At 41.4% G+C, this 11907-nt stretch overlaps 1 protein-coding gene across 1 annotated transcript; it reads right to left on the bottom strand.

Moving 5' to 3' along the window:
- Positions 1-1011: 1011 nt before the first annotated feature.
- LOC142380564 (uncharacterized) lies at positions 1012-1782 on the bottom strand. The gene has a single exon (XM_075466476.1). The coding sequence runs from the start codon at positions 1780-1782 to the stop codon at positions 1012-1014; it is 771 nt and encodes a 256-aa protein (XP_075322591.1).
- Positions 1783-11907: the final 10125 nt, after the last annotated feature.

Here is an 11907-nt window from a genome sequence, read left to right as displayed (position 1 = left end):
ATTATTATTGCTTGTTGTCAATGTTTACATGCTGGAAATTTTTATATTTTGATTGCACACATGTTCTTTTGCACTGTTAACTTTTCCTAGAGGTATATTGCATTCTGCACCTTGCGCCCTTATTCTTTTTTCCTGTTCTGTTAATACACATTGTTAAGCCATATCAAGTTGTTTCAAGCATTTATTTCAAACAAATTCAAAAGTAATGAACAATGAGGAATTCAAACAACACTTTTGCACATGTTTGTTAAGGCACAGCAAACAGTGACAATCTTATCTAAAGGCATTAGGTTTTCACCCTCACATTTGAGCAGCATGTGCACAGGTACAGTTGAATGTAAAAATCTGATTTTGTTGCGCACAACACCAATCACCCTCTCTACGTGAATTCTGAGATGTGCTATGGCCCTACCCAGGCTCCGCCCTCCCAGTGACGCAACACCTTCGGCTCTGCTACACTTACTCAGGCCAACTGCTCATTCAGGTGGATTCGAGTTCCCGAAAAAATGGGAACTCCACCCACTTTGTCGGGAAGCAATCAACTTTGAGCAGCGCCAACGGCCCAGGGTAGAGGCGTGTTCAAGGTAGTGACGTGGTTGAACTGCCACTCAACCCATGGATTGTACACGGAAGCGCTTCATTCAATATCAACCTGGAGCAGCGTCAAGCTTTTGACACTGCTGTAGATGCTGTAATGAAAGTGTTCGACGGGAGATTCTCGTTAAAAATCGAGCAAAGAACAGCCCTTGAATAATTTCTTGACAGGAAAGACGTTTTCGCCTTGCTCCCTACTGGCTTTGGTAAGAGTTTAATCTACCAGTTAGCCCCGCTGGTAGCTAAATCATACGTCAGAGGAAAGAGTGGTGTGATTGGCTTAAGCTTAGGCACAGTCTTTTCTGGCCACAACCAGTAGCAACCCGAGGGAGGCCGGTTGACCAGGCCATTTCGAATCGTATTCGTTATGGTCTTGGTCAGACCAGAATCTCGAAGAGATTTGAAAGTCTATGTTAATCAGGCTACTATGGCCCGAGTCTCCTCCACATCTTTTGCCTCCAGCTGTGCACGACCCCTTGTGAATGTAGGTATTTTCACTTCAGCACACATCATACCCACACTCTCTCTTATATTAAAGCCCCTATCTGCCAGCACAATGTCACCTGGTAACAGTTTGTTCAGAAAACCACTTTGCTCAGTTATATGCTTATCACTTGTGCGCCCACCCCACCCGTTAGATATGAAGGAAATGACACCCTGGGGCGTGATCACAATTAGGTATTTCATGGTGTATGCGTGTTTGTACTGAGAGAAAGTCTGTGCCCTTGCCAGTACATTTGAGGGTTTCTCGATGAACACCTCAAAGCAGTCCACAATGGCAGCCACATTTTTCCCCAATGACTCCACAAAGTCGTGTGGCATACTGGTCAATAAGCATTCCCTGCTTGGCCAGAGCACCAATGGACTCAGCTGTGCGTACATCACTCCAAGGGTATGGTGAAAGGCATCGCCGACTGTTGTCCTGTGTACTCTAAACAGATGGCTGAGGTGCTGTGTTGGAAGGTCTAGTCTGAGGCGCATTAAAGTCAATAGGACAAGCTGGAAGGGTGAGAGCTTCTTCATCCGACCTTGAGGCAGATATGGAGTGAGGGTGAGTAGAAGTGTCTGGAACAATGCAAAGTTTGGAAGCCCCGTGTAATACTTCACTGCGTTATCGTCACCACTCAGAAAGTTCTCATTCATCCGATATTCATCAAGCTCCCTCTTCAGCTCTCTGTTTTCTTCCATAAGACTGGATAAGGTGGTTTTGCCTGTGAAATGAATTTGTTTTGTACATAACATGCCCCTTTCTCGATTTTAACCCAGTTATCGTTGTTTTTTTGTCACAGGTATAGTCCTCGGCCTAGTTCTCAAGGCCTATGTGCATTTGTCTGATATCGAGCAAATCTACATCGCCTCTCCAGGAGAGCTACTTATGCAGATGTTTCAGATGGTTGGACTTCCTTTGATTGTGACAAGTGTGATATCAGGTAAGCTGTATGTGTATTTATCAGTACTTTTCTGTATCATGAAGTACTACTTAAAAAGAGATATACTGCGACTTTGGCAGATTAAAGTAAACCTGAACAGCGGATAACACCATTAAAGGCTTGGTCAAAGTTTTATTTGACCTGATTACCTGATTTTGAGATTAGAAACTTCTCAACACAGTGGATTGTGTATTTTTCCTTCTTTCTTATTATTTAACACAACAGAGGATTACAGGAGAGTAATGAAGTCAGACAGTTCTATTGTCGGTTACCCAGCAAACCAGCGTTATCTTTCAATAGTCCAGTAAACCTGACTCCCGTCTCCCTCCCTCCTCCCTCACCCACTGCCTCTCTGGGTTTAAATCCTGGTTCACCTCAAACTTCCTTAAAGTCAACAGTGATAAAACTGAACTCCTTCTTTTTGGCACCAAATCCACCGTATCCAAAGTTGATAGTTTCTCCCTCACCATAGACAGCTCCACAATTTTATTTATTGTGTTTTTAATGTGTTGTAAAGTGTCCTTGAGTGTCAATAAAGGTGTTTTTTTAAATAAAATGTATAATTATTTTTTAAGTTTTTTAAAGTGGCCCCTGCTCCAAAATACTTGATGCTGATAATGCAGACCACATTTAGGACCTGACACTCAGGTGAACATTAGCAGACTTTAGCTCATGTTGTGGTTTTATTTTCAGTGTCAGTGTTAAAGCCTCCAGGAAAGTTGCAGCACGTACAATTGTGTACATCTTCTCATCTAACCTAATGGCTGTGGTTTTAGGTGAGACAGTTATCTTTCTTTCATCTTAAAACTTATCACTGACCAGCAGTAAATCTCAACACAATATTAAAACAGCTGCAGCATGAATTCAGTTGTTGCTTCTTACATTTGGCCTTGCATTGTGTGTTGTAGGACTGGTATTGGCGATGATAATCAAGCCGGGATCTACTTATAGTGAAAATGCTGAGGAACAAGGACAGCACTCCCTTTTCACTGCGGATTCCTTGATGGATCTTGCTAGGTGAGCAGAAAATGTTCGTGTTGGGGCAGATTAAAATTATTTCTGATCATTTTGAGTCCGGACCGTCTTTGCTTTTGTTAAGTGGTAATAAGATACTTTGTTTGTTAGACCACGAGGTCATCGTCCGGCATGTTTTGTGACTTGTGTCAACATTAACAAGCTGAGTTTTAGTATGACTTTGCTTTACTGCACATAGGAACATGGCTCCGACAAACCTAATTCAGTCTTGCTACCTACAGGTATGTTTTTGATTCAGGTCTAATGGTCATTTTCAGACTTTCCATACTATGTTTGTGAAGTAAACACTTGTTTCTCTCATAGTACAAGACTGAGAGAGTGTATTTTCCAAGAGAGGAGGATGACCAATTTACTAATCAGTAAATCTCACATCGGTAAATAAGTTTGTTACTATTTCTGTGTAAAGTTTATAATCTGGGTACATAGTGTTTCTTTCAGTCGCTCATTGTTTGTGGTCTTGTTACAGGACGATCTAGATGTGCGACTGGTGGGCTCTTACATTCCAGGGACCAACATGCTGGGGTTGATCGTTTGGGCGTTTATTTTTGGGCGTCCTGTTTGTAATGATGGGAGAAAAAGCCAAATCCACTGTGGAGCTGTGTGTCGCCATCAACGAGACCCTAAAAGTGGTGGTGAATTGGATTCTGTGGTAAAATGACACTTTCTGTCCACATCTGAAGATCTCAAGTGTTAAAATAGTGTTTTCAACCCTTTTGTGAAATGTTTGTGATAATACTGAAATGTGAAAAAAAATTCATTCCTCTAATCAGATCTGAGTTCTTACATTTGGAGTAGACAGCAGATAGTTTGAATTCCTGTTTTGGTTTCCGTTTCAGCTACCTGCCAGTTGGAGTCCATTTCATGATTGTAAGCCCTGTTCACGACTGGGAATCCATAGCCCCTTTCACACTGCGACCCGCTATCTTAGCGGGTCCAAATTGCACCTTCGACCCGCGTCGAGCAATGTGAACGCTTGGCGTGTCAGGGTGACCCGTGTCGCCTGAAGCCGAGTTCAGGGGGAGTTGCCTAGTGGCAGAGCGTCACACGAAACACATAAAATGCCGGGCGTGTACAATGACGTAGGCACAAGCCATGCGTCGGAGGTAGTGTTAAATACACCTGTCTGCATCAAATTTTTCAAACAAACGATGGCGGGACACCTTGAGAACTCATTTTTGCAATGCAGTTCATGGAGATGTTACTTTACGGTGCGTCTTGCTGCGTGGGAAACCGCGCTCTCACATCTTCCTCGCCAGCCCTTCCAGCAGAGGTCCATCTTTCACCGTCCCCGACATGTGGCGGTAAATAACGTCCTCTGCTGAGGAGATCGCGGACCTCCTTGTCTCCCCAGTTGGCCATATTAAAAATTGTCTCGAACTTGATGTAGGCTAAAACAGAGTAAAACTTGTCCTCACCTGTCGCTGTTGTTCTGAATCAGCTGTCCATTCTGTCTTTTAAACTCCTCACGTCACGCCCACGTCCGACCCACGTCGATTGTGTTCACACCAAACTCGGCTCGGCAAAAAGACTAGGGTCCGACGCGGGTCGAAAGGCGAGTCGAGTTGACGCGGCAGCCCGGGTCGGCAGTGTGAACACAACAGCGGACACGCTAAATTCGCGGATTAAACGCGGGTTATTCGGCAGTGTGAAAGGGGCTCATGTTAATGCTTGGCAAGTTTTCTGCCGTGGTCCTTCTTGGGTATGTTCGCATTTACTACTTTAGCACTGTTGCCAAAATGACACCGCTGGTCCTCCTGTAGCAGCATTCATCAACATCAGCAGTAGTTTCAACCTGTTCAGAGGAACTTAAAGGGCAACTCCGGGGCATTTGAAGTGCATTTCCATTGCTACGTGGAAGGGTTAGCGCTTGCCCCTAGCCACCACGTATTAGCCTCGCATGACAGGGTGTGCGAACAGCGCGATCTCCACACAGGGAGCGCAGATTTGCACCTGTCTGTGTCCTACTATCAGTATTTGACAACCTCTAGCAATGGAAATGCGCTTCAAATGCCCCGGAGTTCCCCTTTAATGTGCGATTCTCACGAATTAGAGGCCAAAAATCTGACAGAAAAAATATGTCGGCGTTAGTCACTGACTGATTCTTTGATTTTACATCTCTAAAAATGAGAAAAATCAGAACGTTCTTTTTCTGACTTTCAATTTCTACATGAATAATAAACGAATGAACACAGCCTGACTGATAATGCCAGGTTTTTCACTGCTGTTGTGGGAGCAACAACACATGAAACAGACCTACAATATGTCTAACCAGATGATATTAGTGTTTTCACAAAGCACTGCTTGCCTGAAAACAGAATTCACTTAGTGAATTGGATTATTTTATGAATAATTTTGATTACAATGAATTGAATTCCAATTGGCTTGAATTTGACTTGATTATTTAAGTGCCTTGAGATGACATTTGTTGTATTTGGGGCTATATAAATAAAAATGATTTTAATTGAATTGAACTTAGTGCACTTTGGTCATCTTTCAGAAATACTACGTAATCTTAAAAAGCCTTTTAGAGCAATAAAAAGTGTGTTCTGTGAGACCGGTGCCTTTAAAGCAAGGCCGTGTAGACACATGGGCCTAAATGATTCCTCTTTTAAAAAGTTTAAAAAGTTAATGTAGTCATTAAAACCCTGAACTTGTTTTCTTCATTGCTGTACTAACACCCTGCCACGGGCTACTTTTAATGCATCGTTACGGAGGCTTCTTTAAAAACATGCTTCTTCCGTTCAGGGATAAAGCAGAACACTTCAAAGGGGAGATCTTGAAGTCTTGTGGTCTTTCTTTAAGCCACCCAGTGAGGAACTCCGTCTACATAGCCAGTGTTGATTGTTTGTTGATTGTTCTTTTCAGAGTAATATCTCATGCACTTATCGTTCTACCACTGATGTACTTCCTGGGGTTTGGTGCTACGCCCCTGTCTGTAAGTCAGTGGTTCCCAAACTTTTTGTGCCCAAGGCACACCAAAGGACAAGTAAAAATATCAAGGCACACCTATTGTGCAAAATAGCCCTTATAACACGTGTTATCACTCATATCATGTAAAATATCTGTAAATCTGCATAATTATTTACTAATGCCAAATAAAATGTAACAAAGACAATTATTACTCATGAAATATTTATAAACGAAATATTCAAAAAATTCATTTGAAACTTTATCAAATTAGGCTTCATCAAAGCAGCAACACATTTGCTGAAATTTTTGAGCATTTTTTCTCATTTAAACCAGACAGGTCACAAAATTAAAAATGAGGCAAAGGAAACTCAGCAGAGACTCAGCACTAGGGATGGGAATCGAGAACCGGTTCCCAGTGTTTCAATTCCTAGGAATCGTTTGGCGATTTTGCAAACGATTCCCTTATCGATTCCAGTGGGCGCGAATGACGTCACTACGCAACGTTGCGTGGCGAGTCCAGTGCAGCCAGCAGTCAACAGTAAACATGGCGCCCAAGCAGTACAGACGACAACAGGGCAACATGCAAAGTGAATATTTCACCAAAGGGAGGAAATACTACCAACAGGCAAAAATTATGAATGAATGTCGCGTTTTCGACTAACGTTGGTGAATCTGAACCCAGCAACGTTAGCAACTTTAGCATGTCCTCGGCTAACACTGCAGGTAGCTAACTAACTAACAAACACTGCCTATCACAGACATCCCAAGTCTCCCGGAAGGTCCGGGAGTCTCCCTGATATTGATAGTTAATCACGGATGCCCGCGATTCGAATAAAATATCCCGGATTTTAGACTATTCGAGGGAGTTTTTTTTTTTTTTTTTCAATGCGAGTGAGAGCGTGCAGGCAATAAAATAACTCGTGCACCATGCGCGTTTCGACTGAGACTGAATCATCTCCATGAAATGAGTTTTTGGAACTTGGGATGTCTGCTGTCATGTTAGCGCCATTTGCCTCATTGTAAAACCTGCTATTAGTAACGGTTAAGGTTAAATGAATGCCTTCTCATGTATTACATTTAGATGAAATCATGAGAAACAGAGCCTGACTGGCTCAGAGCCAGAGGCTCACGTCTACCTCCAGCTTCTCCTTTCACCAGAGCAGGGAAGAGTTAAATTACCCAGGACATGATAGACGAATGTAGACCTCACCGTTGTTGGGTTTGTAAGGTCATGACTCGTGTTACTTCTAAATTAAACAAAGTTGATGCTAATCGACCGGTTTGTTGTCCTTTTTCTCCAAATGAGAATCGATAAGGGAACCGATAAAGATCCAAATTGTTAAGCAGAATCGAAAATGGAATTGGAATCGTAAAACACTTATCAATTCCCATCCCTACTCAGCACAGAGAACTGTCAATGCAAGGAAGCTGCACTGCCCATGGTCCTAAACTACAAATTATCAATGCAACATTTCAGCAATCAGCATTGAAACATGTGCTATTGTAAATAGTTTTGTCTACTTACAAATTAGTGAGCTACATGTGCCTGTTGGGGCGCGCAGATTTTTTAAATCCTCGGTGGCACTGAGCAGAGGGCCACTCGCAAGTCCTGTTCAACAGAAAACCGTGGCCTCCTGTTGTTCATGTGAACCAGAGTAGAGTACGCCAACTCACACAGGCAGGTAGTGGGGAAAGGAAGAAGTTGCTCAATCGCGTGGCGGGAGATGCTTGGATACTACGATGTAGAAGCATTAGCTAACTAGCAGTTCAGTTAGCATTAGCTAACTTCTCCCGACAGGACGCACTCGGGCTGAGGATTGCTGACAGCCCGGTCCAACTGAAACCATAAGACGGTAACTTTCATGATACTGTCTGATGACAGTTTTTTTTCTCTTTTCTTTCGGTGGTGGGTTCTCGGCAGTCTCTGCACTGGTGGTTTGCTCTGCACAAGAAAGCGCTCTTTCTCTGTTTTCATGTTGTCCTTCAGCCCTTTGGTGTGTCACGCTCTAATAATTCCCACCTGTGCAACTGCGTTAACAGTGAAATATGGGTTCTCTGAGGATTTTTTTTTTAAATAATTGTTTTTAGGTATAGAGTTTGCCTCTATATATGAAATGAGTGCATAAAAAGTACTAATATGGTAAATTAAAAAATAATTATTTTTGTGTAGTTGTATATTGCAATAATAACGTATGGTTGTCACAAAATCCCACAGCACACCTGGACTTACCTCACGGCACACAGTTTGGGAACCACTGCTGTAGGTTATATAGAAGCTGTAAATATTTCCTTGAAATACACTTTGCAGTTACTATATGCTTCAGTCACCCAAGGGTGATTTAACTGAAGGACCGATGTTTCTATTCTAATTCCAGGTTTTGCTTATATGCTGTGCCCTGTCGATGCAGAGCTCCTAGATTACGCAAAGCAGCTTGTCAGCGGAGAAGTAGAGCCATCTTTGGTGGCAAATCAGGAATTCAGAGACATTTGCTAGACAGTCTTAGGAAACAGTCAGTTTCCATGTACAAAAGAGGGTTGTCTTGCTGCTTATCTTATGGTCATTGAAAAAATCACTTTCTGTCATGAATCAAGATCAAATTCATACAGCCTCTACCTTTGCAGAAGCAAATGAAGTGTACAAAGGTCTTATAAATGGGATCAGAAAGGAGTAAGTAGCTTTGACGATAAATAAAATGAGATGTGAAAATGGATTTTTTTTATTGCAACATATTCATATTCATTCAATGTTCAAATAACTTATTCCAACTTTTGTCTTAATATTTCAGTCGTAGTTTTGAAATTATTTTTTATCAACCTGGAACTAAAACCAAGATATTGCCTTTTTGTTAAAGAAAAAGAACTTCTATATTCACATAACTTCTGTCCCTTAATTGCTGAACAGTGAAATGTTAACAGATTACCACCTGTAACCATAATGACTTTCCAAATCAAGTTCAAGGCCATGTGTAAGGAAGTGTACTACATCTGATGCAGTGAGCCTTGAGGAGGGTTCACAGTTTACCAAACCTCTAAGGATCACAGTGTCTCTGATATTGGCAAGACCCCAGTCTGTCAGGATGGCCTTCTTGGATGGTTCATGAACCTGAAAGATATTGGAACACAAAGCTTCAAGTTAGATTGTCCATAACCTAGATGCTAGGGTTAGAAATTAAAAAAAAAAAAAAAAAGACTTTAAACAATGTCATTTATTTTCATTGCTAAATGGTCAGGTGTTTTCCTCTACATTAATAATTTCAACTTTAATTGCTCTCTTTTGCATTGGCTTATTTAACTGTGTAAAAGCCATGCAGCTTACCATGACATTTGCTGGCTTTAAAGGTGCCGTCGGCAACTTTTTTTTAGTCATATTAGCTTGAACTGTCATGGGATTCTGGAAGTAGAATATTAAATAGGCTGTTTAGGAAAAATTCCCAATTCTGTTGCTCCCTCTAAAGCCTGTAATCGTGCTTGCAAAAATCGAGCGCTCTCGGCTTTTTTTAACCAATCACATTAGGGGGGAGGAATCGCTACCTGTCAATCACAGCTTGTGCACACGCTGCTACATACATTGCAAACTTACTTTTCACACCACAACATACAACTGTACAATAGATATATCATTGAACTGTGTCGACAGTATAGCATTATGTAAATATATGTTTATTATTTATCTATTATCTGAGCAGAACAGTCACCAACCACATCTTCCATGCTGAGCGTGAGTCTGCCCCCAGCTTGTGTGCGCGCACACTGGTGTGAACTCATGTGCACAACCTCGTCCACAGAGGGGGAGGGGTTTGGGGGGCGGTTTGAAGCTTGGTAGAGGTTGGGGGAGGGACCTGAAAGTTGTATCAGTTCGAATTTTCCGACTTTAGACTCTGGATTTTGAAAATTTGCCGACGGCAGCTTTAAATCTTGGCGAATGGCGTTTTGGGCATGGATGTACTCAACAGCCATGACGCAATAAAGTCAGCATTATCTCCTTCAAGCTAATGGTACAACATGTAAAAGGAGTGTTTTTATATAGAACTTTTATAACCTTGCAAATCACTAAAAGTACTTTACACCACAAGCCTTTTCCTATCATTCACACACCAATGAACACACAGTGAACCCATTTATTTACCTAAGGTTGTGGTCATAGACAAAATTGTTCCTCTTGGTCACATAAACAAAATCAGAATCTCATTCCACACTATAAACATACAAGACTAAGTGTATATGAGAACATAAACGGAGTAATTAATGAAGTTACCTTCAGAGAACAGTTGTCCCTATGAAGGACATCATCCAGAGTTGCCCCATGAATGTATTCATTTGCCAATAAAAAGCAGGATTCTGTGCGGGCTGCTGCCATGAGTCTCACAACATTGGGATGGCAGTGTCTCCTGATAAAATAGGAGAGAATAATGAACGTGTAACTTCACATACTGGTACAACTTAACTTGTTGAACAAACCCTGACATTACTCAATTTTTGGAGAAAGAAATATGAATCACACTTAGCTCTCACAAGGATACGTTGATTTCGTGTTGAATATCTTTGTCTTCCTGTCCTGCTGATCCAAACACCACTTTCTTAATTGCTGCTGGGGTACCACGGAAAGAACCTCCATAAACTTTCCCATAAGTTCCTTCCCCAAGAAGGTTTTCTTCATTGTACTTGATTAACGACTTGTCTATGGAACACGTGGCAGAAACACTTTAGGATACAAACACAAACACGTTCTGAAACACCTGTTGATGAGGTTTATGTTGCATCACTGAGAAGAATAAAACGCAGAATAAAATGTTTGACTGTAAGATTGCTTAGGTTAGGATTCAATTGCAAAATACTGAAACATTGAATATGACATAAAATACACTTTGGCAAGTCCAAAGATCAAAGATCAAAGTTGAGACCCAGACAGTATCAAATAAAACAACCATGTCAAACTGGTTTATAGCAAGTGTAATATCTCATCCTCACATGAATCAAGCATAAGAAATATGTGTTCACTAAAAATTTTTATGAGAGTCATTACTTACATGATGGTACAGCTGGATTCACAGACAACGATCCAGAGAAAACCATCAATTGTCCACTGTTTTCGGCCCCTACTGACGCCCCTTCACTTCCCTGGACTACACCTACACCTTGAGCCACAGCTCCTCCTGTTCTTGCAGATGAATCAGAAATATCATCCTGGCACTGGCTTTTCTTTTGAGGCTCTTCCTGATTTGCATATGTCAGCACAGTAGTCCTACAAACATATGTAGCCAAAATGTGCATTTTTAACACTGTGCCCTGACCTATCATGCCACTGGCATGATTGAGAAATGGGGTAATTTACATCACATTTTACCTGGTCTTCTGTACACCCAGGATGGCGTTCCCCATCAATTTCCAGCATTTCATCTACAAAAAAAAAGAAAAAAAAAAGAGAAAAAAGAAAAACACAAGATGAACATCATGGATATGCACTAGCACACTTATAAATGCACAAGTTTTCAAGGGTTGAGAGGTGACCACATGAACACAGAAAATTCCAATTCATTTGAGAATTAGCAGTCATACACACCTGACACAGAGCTTTCTTCATCCATTATAATAATAATAATAATATATTTTATTTATAAAGCACTTTACATCGATTTAATGACTTCAAAGTGCTACATTTTAAAACTAACATTTAAAAAAACAGTAAAATAATTTTAAGATTTTTCAGGCAAACTAAAGGCTTTTCTAAAAAGGTGAGTTTTCAGGCCTTTTTTAAAAGAATCCACAGTCTGTGGTGCCCTTAGATGGTCGGGAGAGCATTCCACAGACTGGGTGCAGCTGAGCTGAAGGCCCGGTCGCCCATAGTCCTGAGCCTTGTCCTCTGGAGCTGGGGTCCGTTTCACGTAGCAGGTTCAACTACTCTGAGTCTATTCCTGGTCTCTGAGTTGATCTACTCTGA

The sequence above is a fragment of the Odontesthes bonariensis genome, chromosome 5 (genome assembly GCF_027942865.1).
Source record: "Odontesthes bonariensis isolate fOdoBon6 chromosome 5, fOdoBon6.hap1, whole genome shotgun sequence".
Taxonomy (NCBI): Eukaryota; Metazoa; Chordata; class Actinopteri; order Atheriniformes; family Atherinopsidae; genus Odontesthes; species Odontesthes bonariensis.
This window is presented reverse-complemented; position numbering and strand designations above follow the sequence as displayed.

Excerpts from the sequence above, each read along its gene's own strand:
- LOC142380564 (XM_075466476.1), bottom strand. The coding sequence starts at position 1,782 with ATGGAAGAAAACAGAGAGCTGAAGAGGGAGCTTGATGAATATCGGATG.